Below are 22,342 nucleotides of genomic sequence, written 5' to 3'. Positions count from 1 at the left end.
ATCTCCTACAGGTTCCTATAGCAGCATCTGAGCCAGGACAGATGCCCTCCCTCGCTGCAGGAATCTCCAGGCCAGTAGCTGGGAAACCAGCTCCCCTGCCCCCTAGGGGCCTAGCAGAAAAGGGGAAGGTACCCGGCCAGCATCCCCGAGCTGGGCTCCAGGCACGGCTTGGGGGAAGCACAGTTCCCAGCATTGCGTGTGCTGGATTCCCAGCCAGCCCGGCAAAGGCCCCCGAAAAACCTGAATAGCTCTGAGCCCTTCTCCCCACAGCCCGACATGGATCAGGTGGGAGGAGAGCTCTGTCCGAATCACTGGCATCTGGGCGGGTTCTTTGCATCTTCTCCAGTCCCTGGTGCAGGCTACAGGGGAACAGGAAGCTCAGACAGGGGAAAAGAGAGGGTGATGCACCAGGGAGCAATGGTGCCAGACCCCCAGTGTCCTCCCCCCGGCAGTTACAGCAACTGGCACACAGGGCAGGAGAGCCCCTGGCCCAGCCCATCACGGGGGAGCCCAGAGCCGGGGGACTGTGCTGCCATAGTTGTGTGGGATGTGATGTGGGTGCAAAACAAGAGGTATCATGGCAGCTGCAACTACTGCCCAGCTCTGGGAGGGGAGTGGGGTCTAGTGGCTAGAGCAGGGGGGGTGCTGCGAGCCAGGACTCCTGGGTTCTGTCCCGGGCTCTGTTGCAATCTGTGACACCTCAGAAGAGTCACTTCCCCTCCCAGTATCAAATGGGAGCGGTGACGGGAAGTCTCACTGAAAAGTGCATTGAGATCCTAATTCCCAACCTCTGTGGCAAGACGGCTGCAGGGAACCCACCAGCCCCGCCCACGCCGCCGGGGCCGCCATCTCTGCCGGAAGGAAAAGCCAGGCTTCATAATCCACAAATATTAATTTAATGGTTAAAAACATTAAATTATCCCCCAACATTTCCTCCAAAGCACAATAAATAGAATCTGGTTTAATCTTTTCTCTGTTTTAAAAAAACACTATGTACACAGCACAGATCCACCAATTCATCCGGGGAAGAGGCTGCAGCCGGAAGAATCAAGCTCAAACGTTTTCAACGCACAGACAATTCTGTTTCAAACACATGGGCGCGGGGGGGGGGGGGACGCTGCTCGCCCGTCCCTGAGGGGCCTAGCAGAGGAGTGAAAACACCAGCCACCAGCCCCCAAAACGTGGCTGGCGCGTGGCTTGGCGAGACCACAGAGCCCGGCCTGAGCTGCATTGCATGCTGGGATGTGTAGTCTCTAGGGCAGCCTGGACCGAGGAGGGGCAGGAGGCACAGCGCTGGGACTGGGTATGGAACCCCCATGGGGACGCCCCCTTTAATGGCAGCCCCATGCATGGACATGGGGGATCCCAACTGCTGGCCGGCCCTAGACGCAGGTATTTGCCCCATAGCTCCTACTCAAATCCAGCGCTGTGCTGAGACAGGAGCAGCCCCCCACTGGAGACCCATCAGCTCGGTCCCATTAATCCTTTGCACACCACAGTTCCCAGTGCCCCCGCCCCTCCCGGCTGGATTCAATGCAAAACGGACACTCACAAAATAACACTGTACAGGGGAGGGGGGGAACGGCAGATACGGGGGTGGGGAGAGACCAGAGAGCACTGTGCATGGAGCTCTTTCCTGGGGAGCCACACAACACCCCCCCCCCGCTTTGCACTGAAGTGGGAGGGGGCAGGGAAGCTCCGGCTTTGCAAGGCAAGGTTAGCAAGCCACCCAGGGATCCGAGTTCGAATCATGGGCAGCAAAACCAGGCATTCCCCCTCCCCCCGCAACAGGTCAGCAACCCGGAAGGGAGCGGGGATGCAAAGAGGAGAGGGTGGGGAGAAGCCCCCCCCCCACTTGGGAACATCCTAGGAGGGGAGAAAAGCACCCACAAAAAATATAAATAGGAACAACAGTGAAAGTTAAAGACGAACTCTGAGGTAGGTGGGGGGTGGGGAGCTGCCTTTACACGGGCCGGGATTTAGGACGGGAAGGGGCAGGCAAGTCCCTTTGGGGCGGGTGCAACGGAGGGATTGGGGATGTCCCCGGAGGAGCTAGCCACCCCCACCCAGAGCGGTGCCACCCACCTCCTGCCCAGGAAGGTGTTACGCGGGGGCAGACAGGTGCTGCTCCAGGATGGCCTCGAGGTGCGACAGGCCCAGGTGACGGGCAAGCTCCAGTGGGGTGCGCCCCTCGGCGTCGCGGTGCTGCAGGTTGGACTCGGGCGCCAGGTACTGCACCACCTCCGTGTGCCCCTCCCGGACGGCCACGTGGACGGGCAGTGCCCCCGCCCCATCGGGCACGTTGACGTCGGCCCCGTGCTCCACCAGCACGCGCAGGGTGTCCAGGAAGCCGGTGCGGGCGGCGTCGTGGGCGGGTGCCCGGCCGGCCTCGTCCTGGATGTTGGGGCTGGCGCCCTGCTTCAGCAGCTCCTCTGCCACAAACGTGTTGCCGAACATCATCACCTGGGCGAGCAGAGGGGGGGATTTGAACCCAGGACCATGCCCCCGCGATGGGCAGCTGGGGACCGCACCTGTGTCCCAGAGCCCGCACCCGGGGAGTGGGGCTCAAACCCAGCCCCCCCGTACGGCCTGGAGCCAGGCCAAGGGGCTGTGTTTGGTCTGCACCCGCCCCAGCTGTTTATAAACATCTCTTGTTTGGGAGGCACCTGGGGGATTAGTGTAAACCGGGGAGGGGAGGGGGGGGGGATGCCGGGGCACTGGGGGGATGGGACCCGGGTGCCGGGAGGGGACACACGCACACGAGGGCGCTAGGGGGGGGGGGTCTGGAGATGATGGGGGAACAGAGATGGGGACCCCGCGGGGAGGGAGAGCCCTTAGCTGGGCAGCCTGGGCACAAAGGAGCTGGGGGCTCCCTCACCCCACAACTGCCCTTCGACCCGCAGCTGGGGGGGGGCTCCCGGGGGGGGGAGGGGGGGCGGCCCCGGGGGTCCCCACCTGCAGCGCCGTCTTGCCGAAGCGGTTGTGCGAGTCGGGATGAACCAGCTCCTGGTGCAGGAGGCGGCGCAGCTCGGTCAGGTCCCCCCGGGCGGCGGCTCCGCTCAGCCGGTCCCCGGCGCTGATCTCGTCCCCCAGCAGCATGGCCGGGCGGGGACCTGGGGGCAGACACACGCGGGGGGGGGGGTCAGGACGCAGCCCCGCCGGGCATCGCCCTCCGCCCAGGTACCCCCCGCCGGCCCGGCTCCGCCCGGCCCCCCAGCGCCTTCCCCGGGCTCCCCCGCACCCCGCCCGGCCCCCCAGCGCCTTCCCCGGGCTCCCCCGCACCCCCCCCAGTCCCTTCCCCGGGCTCCCCCGCCCGGCCCCTCCCGGGGCTCCCCGGCCCCCCAGTCCCTTCCCCGGGCTCCCCCGCACCCCGCACCCCCCCCCAGCGCCTTCCCCGGGCTCCCCCGCACCCCGCACCCCCCCCCCCAGCGCCTTCCCCGGGCTCCCCCGCACCCCGCCCGGCTCCTGCCGGCCCCCCAGTCCCTTCCCCGGGCTCCCCCGCCGGCCCCTCCCGGGGCTCCCCGGCCCCCCAGTCCCTTCCCCGGGCTCCCCCGCACCCCGCACCCCCCCCCCAGCGCCTTCCCCGGGCTCCCCCGCACCCCGCACCCCCCCCCCAGCGCCTTCCCCGGGCTCCCCCGCCCGGCCCCTCCCGGGGCTCCCCGGCCCCCCAGCGCCTTCCCCGGGCTCCCCGGCCCGGCCCCTCCCGGGGCTCCCCCCTTCGCGCCGCTCCCCGCGCCCCCCTCACCCTGCTGCGGGGCGGCTGCGGCCAGGGAGCGGGGCCGGCGGCTGCGGCAGCGGGGAGGGCGGGGGCCGGGGCGGAGCTGGGGGCGGGGCGGGGCCGGGCTCAGCGAGGCTGGGGCCTGGGGCTGGGGCCGGTCGCGGAGGGGGCGGGGCGGGTCCCGCGCTCGGCTCCGCCCACGTGGCCGCCCCGTGTTTGTTTTTCTCTCCCAGCTCCGGGTTCGAGACATTGTATCCGAACCACCGGTCCCTGGCCGCGCCCCCTCCCCCGGACTGGCCAATCAGAGCCCGGCTCCGGGCAAGCTCTTGCAGCCCCTCGCCTCCTGATTGGCCGCGAGGAGGCAGCACGGCGGGCGGGGCTCCCTGATTCAAACGCAGCTTCGGGCGGGAAGGAGGCGGCGGCGCCGGAATGACCGGGACCCCTGAGCCGCCCCTCCCCCCATAACCAGGAAAACCCCCCGGGGCGGGAACCCCCTGACCCGCCCCTCCCCCCACAATCAGGAAAACCCCCCGGGGCGGGAACCCCCTGACCCGCCCCTCCCCCCATAACCACGAACCCCCCCCGGGGCGGGAACCCCCTGACCCGCCCCTCCCCCCATAACCAGGAACCCCCCCCCCGGTGGGAACCCCCTGAGCCGCCCCTCCCCCCATAACCAGGAAACCCCCCCCCGGGTGGGAACCCCCTGAGCCGCCCCTCCCCCGGCCCCTGTCTGTGACCCCGCCCCTCCCCCATAGCCAGGACCCCTCCCACCTGACCTCTGTCTCAGTGACCCCCCCAGGGCAGGAACCCCCTGACCTGCCCCTATCTCAGTGACCCTGCCCCTCCCCTATAGCCAGGACCCCTCCCCCCGGCCCCTGTCTCAGTGACCCCCCCACAGGGCAGGAACCCCCTGACCCACCCCTGTCTCAGTGACCCCACCCCTCCCCCCATAGCCAGGACCCCTCCCCCCGGCCCCTGTCTCAGTGACCCCCCCCACAGGGCAGGAACCCCCTGACCCACCCCTGTCTCAGTGACCCCGCCCCTCCCCCATAGCCAGGACCCATCCCCTGGCCCCTGTCTCTGTGACCCCCCCAGGGTGGGAACCCCCTGACCTGCCCTTCCCCCCATAGCCAGGACCCCTTTCCCCCTGACCCCTGTCTCAGTGACCCCCCCCAGTAACTGGGACCCCCTCATGCTAGGAGACTCGCAGACACCAGGCCCCCCTAACCCCTGGGACCAAGGCCCCCCAGGCTGAGTGACCCCCTGGGGCTGACCCCCCCCACCTGAGGAGCCACCCCCAGCTCATGGTCTCTGTCCCCACCTGCTAGGAGCCCCCCCTCCCAGGAACCCCCCACCCGCCAGGAGCCTTGCAGGAGTTCTGGCACCCCCAGACCTGGGCTGTGCCCCCCCCTTCCTCAGATTCCCCTGCCCTGCTCCATGGGGGAGGGGGGGCAGCAACTCACCAGCACCAGAGGCAGCAGCTGATTGCGGGGCGGGGGGGGTGCTGGTAGCAGGCAGCGACTCCCCCGGGCAAGGCAGTCTGCGTGCCCAGACGCCAGGCCCTAGCCCCCCTAGATGAAGCACCTGCCCCATATGCTGCATTGGAAGATGGGGGGCCAGCTCCCCTGCGATCCAGCCGGGCATTCTCAGCTCTGCCCCCCAGCTCACGGCATTGCCAGTGTGGGGAAATTCTCAGGCCTCCCCCCCCCCCCCGGTGCTGCCCCCGGCTGAGAGGGGGAGGATCCGTTCCTCACCATGCAGCCAGGTCAGCGCACCCACCCCTCCGCCCCCCGGCACGGGCGCCAGGCTGCGGGCGGGTGGCCTTTACTCCGGGGCCATTAATAACCAAAGCCAGCAGGCCCGGGCCCTGGGGAGGGGCCGCAGGCGGTTTGGAGCCAGGCCCCGGTTACCTTTCCCCACGAGCACTAGGTCAGACCCTGGCCCTGGGCACTGGAGCCGGCAGGGGACAGGGCAGGATTCTCTGCCTCCTGCCCCCGTCCCGTCCAATTGCCCTCCCAGCTGCTCCATAGCAGGGGTGACGCAGTACGAACCGGCCAGCCCGCAGCAGCCAGAATCCCGTCTCGGCCACTCCTGCCTCAGAGGGAGGGACCCGGCGCCCTGCAGGGCAGCGATTCCCCGGCCCCACGGGGCCCTCCTGGCCCATTGGCTCATGCCCTGAAGCAGGTGGGTGTAGATCCCATCCCAGCTCTCAGGCCCTGTCGTCCTCCCTTGGGATCCTGGTGGGGCCCAAGCCCGTGCTCAGGGACGCACACGCAGCCCCACGGACGGCACTGAACGTGGCCCTCTGCAAGCCCCGCCCAGGTACCAGCAGCGCCTTCCAGCCCCCCGGCCGCTGGCCCCAAAACCATCCTCAGAGCCGAGCGAGGTTCGTTTTCTCTTTATACAGCGAGAGAGACGTTGGGAGACAGGACCAGGCCTGGGGCCGGCCAGAGGGCAGCGGCCCGGGGGAAACGCACACAAACAAAATTCTCTTCAAAGGGCCTCTCGAGTCACCGGGGGCTCGTCACGGTCCGGGGGCCGCAGCCTCCTTCGAGCGCGGGGGCGGCAGGATCCCTCGCTGCCCAGCGGGCGCCTACTGGGTCCGGAGCTGGTAATCTGGAGCGAGAAAGGGAGACGTGCGTGAGGGGGGGGCGCCAGGATCACGCCAGCGCGACGTGCACCACGGCCCTGTGACCCTTCCTGGAATCCGCCCGTCCTCAGTCGACCCCACCCCCATGGCCGGGGGCTTCCCCCATCTAGGGCTGAGAGGGGAGACCCCAGGGGACCTACCCCGGCCAAAGCACCCCCCAGCTGGGCAGCCCCGGGTGACTCACCCCCGCTCTGGGTGATGTATCGCACCCAGGGCAGCGCCTGGTACCCGCTCTTCTCGATGATCTTCATGTAGCGCACCTGGGGGGGGGCAGAGGAAGTCACAAGGCAGGTGGCTGTTCGGTGGGGACGTTCCCGCCCCCCACTGGCACCCCAGCCTCCCTCCAGCTGGCCAGTCACCGGGACCGGCCCCTCTGGCCCCTCAGCCACCCAGAGACTTCAGGGGCTCGCTGCAAGCACCAGTCCCCTGGGAGCAGGTGAATTGTCAGACGGGGGAAACCGAGGCACAGGCCTGACCTCCCTGCGTCTCCAACCCATCTGCAGTCGCTGCATTTCCCTTAGCCCCAGACAGCCCAGACTCTGCGAGAGGGTCGCAGGCTCAGGGAAGAGGAGGGGGAATGAACCCCACACCTAGCTACTGAGCTGCAGTCGGGGGCGGGGGGGAGCTCCCCATCCCGGGTCCAGCTCCCCCGCCGAGTCGCTCGCACACAGAACCACCACGCAGCGGGCGCGTCCCCGGCAGGAACCAGAGCGTCCCCAAGCCGTGAGCGGGGGGAGGGGGATCTCCCCACACCCAAGGGAGGCACTGGCTGCCCCCCAAGTCCTGGGAAAGAGTCTAGCCCTGCCCCACATCCTCCTAGTTCTCACCTCCCCACACCCAGCCCCTCTGCAGTGGTGGGGGGGAGGCAGATTGGGGAAGCAGCCACAGCTGGGGCCACAGCTGGCCTGGATCTAAGGGCTCAGGCTCACTCCAGGCTGAGGCCTCCTTAGGGGCTGCAGAGGCAGCCGGTCCGACCCCCTCGCCAGCGAGAAGTGGCCACGACGGACTGTCTGGCCCAGGCAGCGGGGGCGGGATGACGACTGGCAGTAGCCACTGAGGCAAGGGGGGCCCCGAGGGCGGGGGGTTCCCCTAGGAGGGGAGGGGCACCGCTGGGGGCAGCACCCCAAGGTAAGGGGCACGGGGGGCTGAGGTGCTCGGACGCCTGGAACTGAGCTAATTCCCAGACTGACCAGCAGGAGGTGCCATGGCAGGGGGGCCCCTCACTCCCTACAAGGCCCCGCCCGCTCCTGCCTACCTGGATTCCTGAGACGGTGAAGTAGGGGATCTCGAAGCGGACAGCGATGGGCGGCCGCCCCTCCACCTCCTCCTTCTCCACGCTGGGCAGCCCGAAGTGGGCCCGCATCAGGAACTCTTTCCCACCCTGCGGAGACGAGTGCAGCCCTCAGGGGGAAACTGAGGCTGCAGATTGCCGCAGGGCACCCCCTCCCCTCCCCTCTGCGACCAGCCGGCCAACCCGGGGGGATCGATTCGACTACACAGGCAGCAGGCAAGTAACTCGCCCAAGGTTACTTAGCAAGTCAGTGGCAGAGCCAGGGATTGAATCCAGCAGCCCTGGCTCCCGGCACCCGTGGCTCTAACCACTAGACCCCACTCCCTTCCTGCAGCCAGGGATTGAATCCAGCAGCCCTGGCTCCCGGCACCCGTGGCTCTAACCACTAGACCCCACTCCCTTCCTGCAGCCAGGGATTGAATCCAGCAGCCCTGGCTCCCGGCACCCGCGGCTCTAACCACTAGACCCCACTCCCTTCCTGCAGCCAGGGATTGAATCCAGCAGCCCTGGCTCCCGGCACCCGCGGCTCTAACCACTAGACCCCACTCCCTTCCTGCAGCCAGGGATTGAATCCAGCAGCCCTGGCTCCCGGCACCTGCGGCTCTAACCACTAGACCCCACTCCCTTCCTGCAGCCAGGGATTGAATCCAGCAGCCCTGGCTCCCGGCACCCGCGGCTCTAACCACTAGCTCCCACTTCCTTCCTGCAGCCAGGGATTGAATCCAGCAGCCCTGGCTCCCGGCACCCGCGGCTCTAACCACTAGACCCCACTCCCTTCCTGCAGCCAGGGATTGAATCCAGCAGCCCTGGCTCCCGGCACCCGCGGCTCTAACCACTAGCTCCCACTCCCTTCCTGCAGCCAGGGATTGAATCCAGCAGCCCTGGCTCCCCACCCTTGCAGGCGGAGGGTGGGGGCAGAGGCTGCTCTTACCGGAAACGACTTGATGCTCCAGATGACGATGTTCTTCTCAGGCACGTACTTGGCGCTGCCAACGCTGGTCTTGAACTTGGGGGAGTCGGCGTCGCTGGGGACGGGGACCGAGATCTCCACACTGTTGGCCACCGACTGCTTCTTGAACTGGCCCTTTGCCTTCGCAGGGCAAGCGGGGGAGGCAGCGTCAGAGGCTTCCCCTCTCACCCCTCAGCATCCCCGTGAGCTGGGGCCCGGGCGAGGGGGGGATCAGACCCTCCTGCTGCTCGCCCACGGAGGAGTTCATTGGTGGGGCTTGTTATCAGCCATTAGCTGCAGCCCAAGGAGGGCTAGCAGAAAGGTCTCCTGTCCAGGTGCCTGTCTGACCACTCAGTCACCTCCTGCCCCCCAGAGGGAGGCCACGTGATCCCCAGGTTACAGATGGGGAAACTGAGGCATGGGGCAGCGGGAGTGACACACTCAGGGTCCTGCAGGAAACTGACCCCAGGTCTCATGAGTCTAAGGGAGTGTCCCACCCGGCGTTCGTTCCCCTTGGCAGGCTGGGGGTGTTTGGGGGGCTCATTGCAGGCCAAGGGGAGTCCCCACACCCCGCTAGCTCGGGGGGATCTGGCACAGCAGTGTGAAAATCCAGGGTGGGTGCGAAGGAGCCAGGTGCCCTGGGGCCTGGTCATGGCAGGTTCCCCCCGCCCGCACCCAGCCGGGGGCTCACCTTCACCATGATCTCCACGCGGCTGTGGGAGAACTTCTCGATGACCGACTCGATCCAGATGAGGGGCTTCACCTTCCCTCGGGGAGGGAGAACAGGGAGTCAGGCAGCCCTGCCCCGCGTGCTGCCCAGGGGGGAGTCACTCAGGGGCCCCCAGCGAGTCATTGGGAGAGCCAGGGGCAGAACCCAGGAGTCCTGCTCCAACCCACTGGATCCCCACTCCCCTCCCCGAGCCAGGGGCAGAACCCAGGAGTCCTGCTTCAGCCCACTGGATCCCCACTCCCCTCCCCGAGCCAGGGGCAGAACCCAGGAGTCCTGCTTCAACCCACTGGATCCCCACTCCCCTCCCCGAGCCAGGGGCAGAACCCAGGAGTCCTGCTTCAACCCACTGGATCCCCACTCCCCTCCCCGAGCCAGGGGCAGAACCCAGGAGTCCTGCTTCAACCCACTGGATCCCCACTCCCCTCCCCGAGCCAGGGGCAGAACCCAGGAGTCCTGCTTCAACCCACTGGATCCCCACTCCCCTCCCCGAGCCAGGGGCAGAACCCAGGAGTCCTGCTTCAACCCACTGGATCCCCACTCCCCTCCCCGAGCCAGGGGCAGAACCCAGGAGTCCTGGCTCCCAGCCCCTTGCTCTAACCACTCTCAGCCGGGAGCCCCCTGCCCACCTGCGTGTTGAGCCGGTAGGACATGAGTTCGAAGTCTCCGTCGGGCGGGATGAAGGAGATGGTGCGGTCGTTCTCGAAGCGCGAGAGCCGCACGCACTGGTGGAACTTGACGTCCTCCAGTTCCACCGACTTGTTCTTGCCACCTGGAACGCCGAGCAGAGGGGGCAGCTGTTGGTGGGGGGGCAGAAGGGCTGGGGGGTGCAACTGGATAGGGGGAGCCCTGCAGACACTTAAGATCTCCTGCTCTAGCTGAAAACCAAGACACAGTTTACGTAGGACCTACAATAACTCAAGGCGCTAGAGGGAGCTCTGCCATAAGTGTGGGGGGGCGACCTGTGGGGTCAGCATGGCCCCACCCCTCTCTCTGCCCCAGGCAGAAGGGGCTCACCCCTGGTAGGGGGCACCCCCGGGTACTTACGCCCGGTCAGCTCGAAGAGCATGCGGTCGTTGAGGCCCAGCCGCAGCTCGGGCATGCCGGAGAGAAACACCTTCAGCTTGATGCTGCCCACGATCTCGCTGAGCAGGACGCTGCCGTTGGTGTTCACCTGGGGGGCAGGAGCACGGTCAGGGCCGGGACCCCGTTCCCCTCTCCCACGCTGACCCGGCGGCTGGGCCCGGGCTCGCAGGGGGGGCTCGGGCAGCCACCGGCCAGGGCAGGGAGCCACGGCCGGCGGCCGCTCTGGCTGGGGGCGTCTCTCCAGCCCCCGGGGCCCTTGGCCCGTCTCCCTCGTGCCCCCCCCCGCCCGCTCACCAGCAGGTTCACGGACTCGATGACGTCGATGAAAACCTCGTTCTTCTTGTACTTGATGCCCTCGGAGCGCCAGGACACGGCGTTGGTGACGGTGGGGGGCACGTGGGACTTGCCAGTCTCCAGCTTGTTGCCTTGCTGGGTGATGTACCTGGGGACAACGCCCGGTTAAAGGAGCCCGTCTCCGTCCCCGGGGCCTGGCCTTCGCTGCCCACTCCGCCCCTGGCTGGAGATCCCGGTTCCCCCCCCAGCCCCACGAATCCCGTGAGCCTCCATTTCCTGAGCGTCTCCCTTCGCCTTGTTTCCACTCGCTGCCTCCCCAGGCCCAGCCGCGGGAATCCACCGGCCCGGGCCGGGCTACTCACTCCTGCAGGATTTTGCTGTCGGTCGTCTGGGGGAACCCGAAATCCATCAGCTCATCCAGCAGCTCGTAGATGACGACGAAGTTGTCTCGGATGCTCTCCTCCTCCAGCTCCTTAAAGTACTCGGAGAAGACCTGGGAGAAGGCAGGAGCACCAGCCACGTCAGCCCCCCCTCGCTTGCCCGCCTCTTCCCAGGGGCCAGGGTGGGATCTCCCTCCCCCGGGAATACCCCCCGGCCCCACTCTGCCAGCTGGGCGAAGCCATGCCAGGCACGGGGGCTGGGGGCAGCGGAGGGATGACCAAGTGGATCTGTTCTGGGATCACATGGAGCTGGGCACTGCCAGGCTGGCAGGGGGATGAAGGGGAATCAAGTGGATCTGTTCTGGGATCATGCAGAGCTGGGCACTGCCAGGCCGGCGGGGGGATGAAGTGGAATCAAGTGGATCTGTTCTGGGATCAGGCAGAGCTGGGCACTGCCAGGCCGGCGGGGGGATGAAGTGGAATCAAGTGGATCTGTTCTGGGATCACGCAGAGCTGGGCACTGCCAGGCTGGCGGGGGGATGAAGGGGAATCAAGTGGATCTGGGATCATGCAGAGCTGGGCACTGCCAGGCCAGCGGGGAGATGAAGGGGAATCAAGTGGATCTGTTCTGGGATCACACAGAGCTGGGCACTGCCAGGCCGGCGGGGGGATGAAGGGGAATCAAGTGGATCTGTTCTGGGATCACGCAGAGCTGGGCACTGCCAGGCCGGCGGGGGGATGAAGTGGAATCAAGTGGATCTGTTCTGGGATCAGGCAGAGCTGGGCACTGCCAGGCTGGTGGGGGGATGAAGGGGAATCAAGTGGATCTGTTCTGGGATCACACAGAGCTGGGCACTGCCAGGCCGGCGGGGAGATGAAGGGGGATCAAGTGGATCTGTTCTGGGATCACGCAGAGCTGGGCACTGCCAGGCCAGCAGGGGGATGAAGGGGAATCAAGTGGATCTGGGATCACGCAGAGCTGGGCACTGCCAGGCTGGCGGGGAGATGAAGGGGAATCAAGTGGATCTGGGATCAGGCAGAGCTGGGCACTGCCAGGCTGGCAGGGGGATGAAGGGGAATCAAGTGGATCTGTTCTGGGATCATGCAGAGCTGGGCACTGCCAGGCTGGCGGGGAGATGAAGGGGAATCAAGTGGATCTGTTCTGGGATCATGCAGAGCTGGGCACTGCCAGGCCGGCGGGGGGATGAAGGGGAATCAAGTGGATCTGTTCTGGGATCAGGCAGAGCTGGGCGATGCCAGGCCGGCGGGGGGATGAAGGGGAATCAAGTGGATCTGTTCTGGGATCACGCAGAGCTGGGCACTGCCAGGCCGGCGGGGGGATGAAGTGGAATCAAGTGGATCTGTTCTGGGATCAGGCAGAGCTGGGCACTGCCAGGCTGGTGGGGGGATGAAGGGGAATCAAGTGGATCTGGGATTACGCAGAGCTGGGCACTGCCAGGCCGGCGGGGGGATGAAGGGGGATCAAGTGGATCTGTTCTGGGATCACGCAGAGCTGGGCGATGCCAGGCCGGCGGGGGGATGAAGGGGAATCAAGTGGATCTGTTCTGGGATCACGCAGAGCTGGGCACTGCCAGGCCGGCGGGGGGATGAAGTGGAATCAAGTGGATCTGTTCTGGGATCAGGCAGAGCTGGGCACTGCCAGGCTGGTGGGGGGATGAAGGGGAATCAAGTGGATCTGTTCTGGGATCACACAGAGCTGGGCACTGCCAGGCCGGCGGGGAGATGAAGGGGGATCAAGTGGATCTGTTCTGGGATCACGCAGAGCTGGGCACTGCCAGGCCAGCAGGGGGATGAAGGGGAATCAAGTGGATCTGGGATCACGCAGAGCTGGGCACTGCCAGGCTGGCGGGGAGATGAAGGGGAATCAAGTGGATCTGGGATCACGCAGAGCTGGGCACTGCCAGGCTGGCAGGGGGATGAAGGGGAATCAAGTGGATCTGTTCTGGGATCATGCAGAGCTGGGCACTGCCAGGCTGGCGGGGAGATGAAGGGGAATCAAGTGGATCTGGGATCACGCAGAGCTGGGCACTGCCAGGCCGGCGGGGGGATGAAGGGGAATCAAGTGGATCTGTTCTGGGATCACGCAGAGCTGGGCACTGCCAGGCTGGTGGGGGGATGAAGGGGAATCAAGTGGATCTGGGATCACACAGAGCTGGGCACTGCCAGGCTGGTGGGGGGATGAAGGGGGATCAAGTGGATCTGTTCTGGGATCACGCAGAGCTGGGCACTGCCAGGCCGGCAGGGGGATGAAGGGGGATCAAGTGAACCTGGGATCAAGCAGAGCTGGGCACTGCCAGGCCGGCGGGGGGATGAAGGGGAATCAAGTGGATCTGTTCTGGGATCATGCAGAGCTGGGCACTGCCAGGCTGGCGGGGGGATGAAGGGGAATCAAGTGGATCTGTTCTGGGATCACGCAGAGCTGGGCACTGCCAGGCCGGCAGGGGGATGAAGGGGGATCAAGTGAACCTGGGATCATGCAGAGCTGGGCACTGCCAGGCTGGCGGGGGGATGAAGGGGAATCAAGTGGATCTGTTCTGGGATCACGCAGAGCTGGGCACTGCCAGGCTGGCAGGGGGATGAAGGGGAATCAAGTGGATCTGTTCTGGGATCAGGCAGAGCTGGGCACTGCCAGGCTGGTGGGGGGATGAAGGGGAATCAAGTGGATCTGGGATTACGCAGAGCTGGGCACTGCCAGGCCGGCGGGGGGATGAAGGGGGATCAAGTGGATCTGTTCTGGGATCACGCAGAGCTGGGCGATGCCAGGCCGGCGGGGGGATGAAGGGGAATCAAGTGGATCTGTTCTGGGATCACGCAGAGCTGGGCACTGCCAGGCCGGCAGGGGGATGAAGGGGGATCAAGTGAACCTGGGATCACACAGAGCTGGGCACTGCCAGGCCGGTGGGGGGATGAAGGGGGATCAAGTGGATCTGTTCTGGGATCACACAGAGCTGGGCACTGCCAGGCCGGCGGGGGGATGAAGTGGAATCAAGTGGATCTGTTCTGGGATCACGCAGAGCTGGGCGATGCCAGGCCGGCGGGGGGATGAAGGGGAATCAAGTGGATCTGTTCTGGGATCAGGCAGAGCTGGGCACTGCCAGGCTGGTGGGGGGATGAAGGGGAATCAAGTGGATCTGGGATTACGCAGAGCTGGGCACTGCCAGGCCAGCGGGGGGATGAAGGGGGATCAAGTGGATCTGTTCTGGGATCACGCAGAGCTGGGCGATGCCAGGCCGGCGGGGGGATGAAGGGGAATCAAGTGGATCTGTTCTGGGATCACGCAGAGCTGGGCACTGCCAGGCCGGCGGGGGGATGAAGTGGAATCAAGTGGATCTGTTCTGGGATCAGGCAGAGCTGGGCACTGCCAGGCTGGTGGGGGGATGAAGGGGAATCAAGTGGATCTGTTCTGGGATCACACAGAGCTGGGCACTGCCAGGCCAGCGGGGAGATGAAGGGGGATCAAGTGGATCTGTTCTGGGATCACGCAGAGCTGGGCACTGCCAGGCCAGCAGGGGGATGAAGGGGAATCAAGTGGATCTGGGATCACGCAGAGCTGGGCACTGCCAGGCTGGCGGGGAGATGAAGGGGAATCAAGTGGATCTGGGATCAGGCAGAGCTGGGCACTGCCAGGCTGGCAGGGGGATGAAGGGGAATCAAGTGGATCTGTTCTGGGATCATGCAGAGCTGGGCACTGCCAGGCTGGCGGGGAGATGAAGGGGAATCAAGTGGATCTGTTCTGGGATCATGCAGAGCTGGGCACTGCCAGGCCGGCGGGGGGATGAAGGGGAATCAAGTGGATCTGTTCTGGGATCAGGCAGAGCTGGGCGATGCCAGGCCGGCGGGGGGATGAAGGGGAATCAAGTGGATCTGTTCTGGGATCACGCAGAGCTGGGCACTGCCAGGCCGGCGGGGGGATGAAGTGGAATCAAGTGGATCTGTTCTGGGATCAGGCAGAGCTGGGCACTGCCAGGCTGGTGGGGGGATGAAGGGGAATCAAGTGGATCTGGGATTACGCAGAGCTGGGCACTGCCAGGCCGGCGGGGGGATGAAGGGGGATCAAGTGGATCTGTTCTGGGATCACGCAGAGCTGGGCGATGCCAGGCCGGCGGGGGGATGAAGGGGAATCAAGTGGATCTGTTCTGGGATCACGCAGAGCTGGGCACTGCCAGGCCGGCGGGGGGATGAAGTGGAATCAAGTGGATCTGTTCTGGGATCAGGCAGAGCTGGGCACTGCCAGGCTGGTGGGGGGATGAAGGGGAATCAAGTGGATCTGTTCTGGGATCACACAGAGCTGGGCACTGCCAGGCCGGCGGGGAGATGAAGGGGGATCAAGTGGATCTGTTCTGGGATCACGCAGAGCTGGGCACTGCCAGGCCAGCAGGGGGATGAAGGGGAATCAAGTGGATCTGGGATCACGCAGAGCTGGGCACTGCCAGGCTGGCGGGGAGATGAAGGGGAATCAAGTGGATCTGGGATCACGCAGAGCTGGGCACTGCCAGGCTGGCGGGGAGATGAAGGGGAATCAAGTGGATCTGGGATCACGCAGAGCTGGGCACTGCCAGGCCGGCGGGGGGATGAAGGGGAATCAAGTGGATCTGTTCTGGGATCACGCAGAGCTGGGCACTGCCAGGCTGGTGGGGGGATGAAGGGGGATCAAGTGGATCTGGGATCACACAGAGCTGGGCACTGCCAGGCTGGTGGGGGGATGAAGGGGGATCAAGTGGATCTGTTCTGGGATCACGCAGAGCTGGGCACTGCCAGGCCGGCAGGGGGATGAAGGGGGATCAAGTGAACCTGGGATCACGCAGAGCTGGGCACTGCCAGGCCGGCGGGGGGATGAAGGGGAATCAAGTGGATCTGTTCTGGGATCATGCAGAGCTGGGCACTGCCAGGCTGGCGGGGGGATGAAGGGGAATCAAGTGGATCTGTTCTGGGATCACGCAGAGCTGGGCACTGCCAGGCCGGCAGGGGGATGAAGGGGGATCAAGTGAACCTGGGATCATGCAGAGCTGGGCACTGCCAGGCTGGCGGGGGGATGAAGGGGAATCAAGTGGATCTGTTCTGGGATCACGCAGAGCTGGGCACTGCCAGGCTGGCAGGGGGATGAAGGGGGATCAAGTGGATCTGGGATCATGCAGAGCTGGGCACTGCCAGGCTGGCAGGGGGATGAAGGGGAATCAAGTGGATCTGGGATCACACAGAGCTGGGCGCTGCCAGGCTGGCAGGGGGATGAAGGGGGATCAAGTGGATCTGGGATCATGCAGAGCTGGGCACTGCCAGGCTGGCAGGGGGATGAAGGGGGATCAAGTGGATCTGGGATCACGCAGAGCTGGGCACTGCCAGGCCGGCGGGGGGATGAAGGGGAATCAAGTGGATCTGTTCTGGGATCACGCAGAGCTGGGCACTGCCAGGCTGGTGGGGGGATGAAGGGGGATCAAGTGGATCTGGGATCACACAGAGCTGGGCACTGCCAGGCTGGTGGGGGGATGAAGGGGAATCAAGTGGATCTGTTCTGGGATCACACAGAGCTGGGCACTGCCAGGCCGGCGGGGAGATGAAGGGGGATCAAGTGGATCTGTTCTGGGATCACGCAGAGCTGGGCACTGCCAGGCTGGCAGGGGGATGAAGGGGAATCAAGTGGATCTGTTCTGGGATCATGCAGAGCTGGGCACTGCCAGGCTGGCGGGGGGATGAAGGGGAATCAAGTGGATCTGTTCTGGGATCACGCAGAGCTGGGCACTGCCAGGCCGGCAGGGGGATGAAGGGGGATCAAGTGAACCTGGGATCACGCAGAGCTGGGCACTGCCAGGCCGGCGGGGAGATGAAGGGGAATCAAGTGGATCTGTTCTGGGATCACGCAGAGCTGGGCGATGCCAGGCTGGTGGGGAGATGAAGGGGAATCAAGTGGATCTGTTCTGGGATCACGCAGAGCTGGGCACTGCCAGGCCGGCGGGGAGATGAAGGGGAATCAAGTGGATCTGTTCTGGGATCACGCAGAGCTGGGCGATGCCAGGCTGGTGGGGAGATGAAGGGGAATCAAGTGGATCTGTTCTGGGATCACGCAGAGCTGGGCGATGCCAGGCTGGCAGGGGGATGAAGGGGGATCAAGTGGATCTGGGATCATGCAGAGCTGGGCACTGCCAGGCTGGCAGGGGGATAAAGGGGAATCAAGTGGATCTGGGATCACACAGAGCTGGGCGCTGCCAGGCTGGCGGGGGGATGAAGGGGAATCAAGTGGATCTGTTCTGGGATCACGCAGAGCTGGGCACTGCCAGGCTGGTGGGGGGATGAAGGGGAATCAAGTGGATCTGGGATCACACAGAGCTGGGCACTGCCAGGCTGGTGGGGGGATGAAGGGGAATCAAGTGGATCTGTTCTGGGATCACACAGAGCTGGGCACTGCCAGGCCGGCGGGGAGATGAAGGGGGATCAAGTGGATCTGTTCTGGGATCACGCAGAGCTGGGCACTGCCAGGCCGGCGGGGGGATGAAGGGGAATCAAGTGGATCTGTTCTGGGATCACGCAGAGCTGGGCACTGCCAGGCTGGCAGGGAGATGAAGGGGAATCAAGTGGATCTGTTCTGGGATCAGGCAGAGCTGGGCGATGCCAGGCCGGCAGGGGGATGAAGGGGAATCAAGTGGATCTGTTCCGGGATCACACAGAGCTGGGCACTGCCAGGCTGGTGGGGGGATGAAGGGGAATCAAGTGGATCTGTTCTGGGATCACGCAGAGCTGGGCACTGCCAGGCCGGCAGGGGGATGAAGGGGAATCAAGTGGATCTGGGATCACACAGAGCTGGGCACTGCCAGGCCGGCGGGGAGATGAAGGGGGATCAAGTGGATCTGTTCTGGGATCACGCAGAGCTGGGCACTGCCAGGCCGGCGGGGAGATGAAGGGGGATCAAGTGGATCTGTTCTGGGATCACACGGAGCTGGGCACTGCCAGGCTAGTGGGGAGATGAAGGGGAATCAAGTGGATCTGTTCTGGGATCATGCAGAGCTGGGCACTGCCAGGCTGGTGGGGGGATGAAGGGGAATCAAGTGGATCTGTTCCGGGATCAGGCAAAGCTCCAATGTCCAAGGCTTTGCTGCCTCCCCGTGCAGACGTCATTGGCTGTCCCAACCCCTCTGTGCTCAGCCCAAGTGGGGGCCCAGGGGACGTGACACCGAGGCTGCAGCCCATCCCCCCTCCCACCCCCCCTCGGACCCAGCGCCGCCCGTGCCCTCACCTCCACCACCTTGTAGAGGAAGGAGTAGACCAGCGAGGCGTTGGCATTCTTCATGGTGGTGGCCACCACTGAGAGGCGGGTTAAGGAAAGGGGGCGTCACCTTGGGGAGCAGGGAACCACCTTCTGCCCTCGCACCCACCCCTGCCCCAGGAGGACCCGCCAGGGGAGAGGGGTCGGGCGGCTGCCGGTTAGCGCCGGCAGTTTGGGGACATGGCACCAGGAGATCACGGGCGCCAGAGCTTGCAAAGGGGTGCAGGGGCGGCACCCGGTGCTGGCAGGATACGGTACAGGTTGGTGTGCTTGATCCAGAGGAAATGGACTTTGCCGTGGGTCAGCAGGGGCGTCAGGGCCCCCTCCTCCTCCTTCTGCATCAGCAGCGGCATGAAGTGATCGATCTCTGCCATGCTCACGTCCCCCTTGTAGTTCCGGCTGATCAGCGGCTGCAGGACAGAGAGGCGGGGGCACATGGGGCCAGGCCCGAGGGAGCCCCCCACGGGGACCCCCACAGGAGCGCACCAGCCCTGCCCTCCACGGGGACCCGCTCCCCACAGCCAGGCTTTGGCCCTGTTCCAACAGGGGCTGAGGACTTTGTGGCCTTTCATTCATTCAGGCGAGTGGCCTGGTGGACTCCCCCCCTCCCCGCCAGGCTCCCCATGCAGCCCCTGCCCCCCATGTTCTGGCAGCCTGGCAGCCCCTCCAGAGCCCAGGCAAGCAGCGCCCAGAGCTCGGTCAGGGTGGGACGAGGCCTTCCTGGGGCAGGTTGTTCCCCATCTGCGCCTGGTGGAGCTGGAGCCGGGCATCCGGATGGGAGCCAGGGCTGGCCAGTCCCACCTGGCTGTGGCCATCCCGGGACCCCGGGTGGAGTGGGACGTCCCCCCCTTCACAGCATGCTCCTCCCCACATCTCATCTGCTAGTCAGAGCAGGGGGCTGGGAGCCAGGACTCTGGGACGGGAGTGGGGTCTAGCTGTTATTGGGGGGGGGGCTGGAAACAGGACTCCTGGGTTCTTCCCCCAGCTCGGGGAGGGGAGGGGGTTCTGGTGATCGGAGCAGGGGCCTGACGCCAGGACTCCTGGGTTCTATTCTTGGATCTGGTTCTGTGGTCCCCCGCCCCAGTGCCTTGGTTTCCAGGGCTAGTTGTTCAGAGCTGGGGCAGGGGTGGCACCACACCAGGGCAGAGCATGCTGGGGGGGTCTCTCCAGCCTCCCTTTAGGGACCATTTGCAAAGTCCCCCCCCCGTTCTCCCCTGCCTGGACCCAGCTGCCCAGGCCGAGCCGGTCGGGGGCAGCAGGCCCAGGGCTCACCTTGCCTTTGAGGTCCAGGACAAAGACCGCGGAGGCTGACATGATCCTGGCCTGGCCTGGCCCCCTCCGGCCTGTGCACACTGGCCAGGGCTCCCTGCTGCTGCGGCTGCTTCCTCCTTCCTGGCTCCCCCCAGCGTCACCTGGGCCAGGTGAGGGAGCTGCGCCCACAGGTGAGCTGGCCCCTTAAAGGGGAAGTGACACAAATCCGCCGACAGGCAGGGGGAGGCGCCGAGGCACCGGGACAGGCGGTGCTTGTGCCCTCCCGTGGATCTGCCCCACAGCTGCCCTCCCGGGGGCTGGGCTGGAGGAATCCTCTCCACCCCCTCTCAGTGCTTAGCCCCAAACTGCTGCCCCCTGATCAGCCCCTGGGGGGTCATTCCCGGAGGGGAGCAGAGCCCAGCCCTGGGGCTGTCAGCACGGGGGGGGTGCCTGGGGGGAGGGAGCTGGGGGGCATTGTGGAAAGATGGGGGGATAGGAGGGGCAGGAGAGGGGGTGGCCTGGGCCAGGGGAATCTCCTTGCTCTGCCCTGGGCCCTGGCCTGGCAAGAATTCCCCAGCCAGCCACGCGGGCGCATTCCAGCCCCGGCCCGGGCGACCTCGCCAGCCAGGACAATGCGGGGCTGTGCTGGGCAGGGCTGGTCCCAGCTGGTATCCAGCCTCCTCTGCGCCGGGCTATGCAGCTAGGCGCTGGCGCGTGGCTCCAGGCGTCAAAGGCGGCTTGTTGTGGAGCCGGAGGTGGAGGGACGTGGGAGCCTGGCACGAGCCGGGGAATGCAGGCGGGAGGCAGCTGGAGCCGTGGGAGCTCATGCCTCAGACTCCATTTCCCGCAGAAGATTCTCGCAGGAGCATCTAGAAGCCCTGAACAGCGTCGGTGTGTGGACGCAGCACGAGAGCGATTCCCTAAGGAGCCAAAGCCTGGGCAGGGAAGTAGAGGCCCCGAGGGATGTGACTTGCCCAAGGTCACCAGCAGGGCAGTGGCAGAGCCAGGAACAGAACCCAGGTGTCCTGAGCCCCACCCACTAGCCCGCACTGTCTCTGCGGTATGAGGAGCGCGGGCGGCTCCGGTACCTCCTCTCCCCGGCCCAGCAGCAGCACTGGACTCTCTGGGCCTTTCCCCTGCTCCAGCTCTCAGCCCGTTTGCTAGTGGGGCAGAAACCATCCCCGGCTTGGCACCCCCTTGCCAGCAACCTCAGCAGAGAGGAGCCCTGCTCCCTCCGGCTGGGGGGGAATGTGGGTACTGGGCACGGCCCCTCCCTGAAGAGTGCCCGCTCTACCCCCGGGAGGGGCCCGCTCTCCCCCCGGGAGGGGCCCACTCTGCCCCCGGGAGCTGGAAGGCAGCCGAACCCAGGGGCCGTGGGGACGATTCCGTCGCAAAACCCAAACCCGTGTGGGCGTCCGGCTCGGCTGCTGCTCCGGGGCGCAACTCAGAGCTCTGAGCGTCTCCTCCCCGGGCACCAGCCTCAGGGAGAGTCACCCCAGCATTGGGGGCCCCCCCAGGGTCCACTGCAGCTGAGCTGCCCGGGGGGCTAATGGGGTGCCCGGCTCCAGACAGCGGAGCCCGAGCTGCCAGGGGACTCGCCCTTTTCCAAGGGACCCGAAGCCCTCGGCTGGGACGGGCCCAGTCCCTGCCCTGTCCCCACGTGTCCCTTGTGACGTGTTTTCTGGGCGAGCGAGGCAGCAGGGGGCGCTGGTGCCCCCTTTCTGGGACCCAGGGAGCCTGTTTCCATGGGCCTGCCCCCCAGGATCTCTTTGGGGGTGTCCCTGGAGGAGCCCAGGAGTTGCAAAGACCAGCCCGTTTGGGAAGCAAACCCTGGGGCTTGGCAGCACAGAGCCGAGGAGGGATGAGGAGGAAGGATGGGCTGGCGGCCGAGGTGCTGGGTAGGACCCAGGAGATCTAGGGTCAGTTCCTGGCTCTGCCCCAGACTCTCCTGTGGGGCCTTGGGCCTGTCCCTGCATCTCTCTCCTTTCCCCTCCATCAAATGAGAGTGACCTGCTGTTCTCCCGCTCGGGCTGTCTGGTCTTTTTAGATTGGAAATATGGATGGATTGTCTGGGCGGCGCCCGGCGTGACGGGGCCCTGATCTCGGCCGGGGTCTGGGCAGCGCCCGGCGCGACGGGGCCCTGATCTCAGCCGGGGTCTGGGCAGCGCCTGGCACGACGGGGCCCTGATCTCAGCCGGGGTCTGGGCAGCGCCTGGCACGACGGGGCCCTGATCTCGGCTGGGGTCTGGGCAGCGCCCGGCGCGACGGGGCCCTGATCTCAGGTGGGGTCTGGGCAGCGCCCGGCGCGACGGGGCCCTGATCTCGGCTGGGGTCTGGGCAGCACCCGGCACGACGGGGCCCTGATCTCAGCCGGGGTCTGGGCGGCGCCCGGCGCGACGGGGCCCTGATCTCGGCTGGGGTCTGGGCAGCGCCCGGCACGACGGGGCCCTGATCTCGGCCGGGGTCTGGGCAGCGCCCGGCGCGATGGGGCCCTGAGATCGGGCGGGCTCTGGGCAGCGCCCGGCGCGACGGGGCCCTGCACTCGGCCGGGGTCTGGGCAGCGCCCGGCGCGACGGGGCCCTGATCTCAGCTGGGGTCTGGGCAGCGCCCGGCGCGACGGGGCCCTGATCTCGGTTGGTGTCTGGGCAGCGCCCGGCGCGACGGGGCCCTGATCTCGGCCGGGGTCTGGGCAGCGCCCGGCGCGATGGGGCCCTGATCTC

At 66.1% G+C, this 22,342-nt stretch overlaps 2 protein-coding genes across 2 annotated transcripts; both read right to left on the bottom strand.

Moving 5' to 3' along the window:
* Window positions 1-873: 873 nt before the first annotated feature.
* On the bottom strand, window positions 874-3,800 carry CDKN2D (cyclin dependent kinase inhibitor 2D). Its single transcript, XM_044995777.1, has 3 exons — window positions 3,746-3,800; window positions 2,956-3,113; window positions 874-2,463 (listed from the first exon to the last, which is right to left on the bottom strand). The coding sequence occupies exons 2-3, from the start codon at window positions 3,097-3,099 to the stop codon at window positions 2,104-2,106; spliced, it is 504 nt and encodes a 167-aa protein (XP_044851712.1). The 5' UTR covers window positions 3,100-3,113; window positions 3,746-3,800; the 3' UTR covers window positions 874-2,103.
* A 2,008-nt stretch (window positions 3,801-5,808) lies between these two features.
* On the bottom strand, window positions 5,809-19,818 carry AP1M2 (adaptor related protein complex 1 subunit mu 2). Its single transcript, XM_044995776.1, has 12 exons — window positions 19,644-19,818; window positions 18,625-18,781; window positions 18,342-18,409; window positions 11,078-11,208; window positions 10,716-10,863; window positions 10,383-10,509; window positions 9,965-10,107; window positions 9,300-9,371; window positions 8,591-8,749; window positions 7,624-7,749; window positions 6,553-6,628; window positions 5,809-6,334 (listed from the first exon to the last, which is right to left on the bottom strand). Exons 1-12 carry the CDS (start codon window positions 19,683-19,685, stop codon window positions 6,312-6,314), a joined length of 1,272 nt encoding a protein of 423 aa, XP_044851711.1. The 5' UTR covers window positions 19,686-19,818; the 3' UTR covers window positions 5,809-6,311.
* Between the last annotated feature and the right edge of the window lie 2,524 nt (window positions 19,819-22,342).

Source organism: Mauremys mutica, chromosome 20, assembly GCF_020497125.1.
Source record: "Mauremys mutica isolate MM-2020 ecotype Southern chromosome 20, ASM2049712v1, whole genome shotgun sequence".
Classification (NCBI taxonomy): Eukaryota; Metazoa; Chordata; order Testudines; family Geoemydidae; genus Mauremys; species Mauremys mutica.
This window is presented reverse-complemented; position numbering and strand designations above follow the sequence as displayed.

Coding starts and splice junctions, on each gene's coding strand:
- CDKN2D (XM_044995777.1), bottom strand. CDS start 3,099: ATGCTGCTGGGGGACGAGATCAGCGCCGGGGACCGGCTGAGCGGAGCC. Junction 2,464..2,955: donor TCGGCAAGACGGCGCTGCAG/GTGGGGACCCCC, acceptor CTGCTCGCCCAG/GTGATGATGTTCGGCAACAC.
- AP1M2 (XM_044995776.1), bottom strand. CDS start 19,685: ATGTCAGCCTCCGCGGTCTTTGTCCTGGACCTCAAAGGCAAG. Junction 18,782..19,643: donor TCCTGGACCTCAAAGGCAAG/GTGAGCCCTGGG, acceptor TCTGTCCTGCAG/CCGCTGATCAGCCGGAACTA. Junction 18,410..18,624: donor CAAGCACACCAACCTGTACC/GTATCCTGCCAG, acceptor CCCGCCTCTCAG/TGGTGGCCACCACCATGAAG.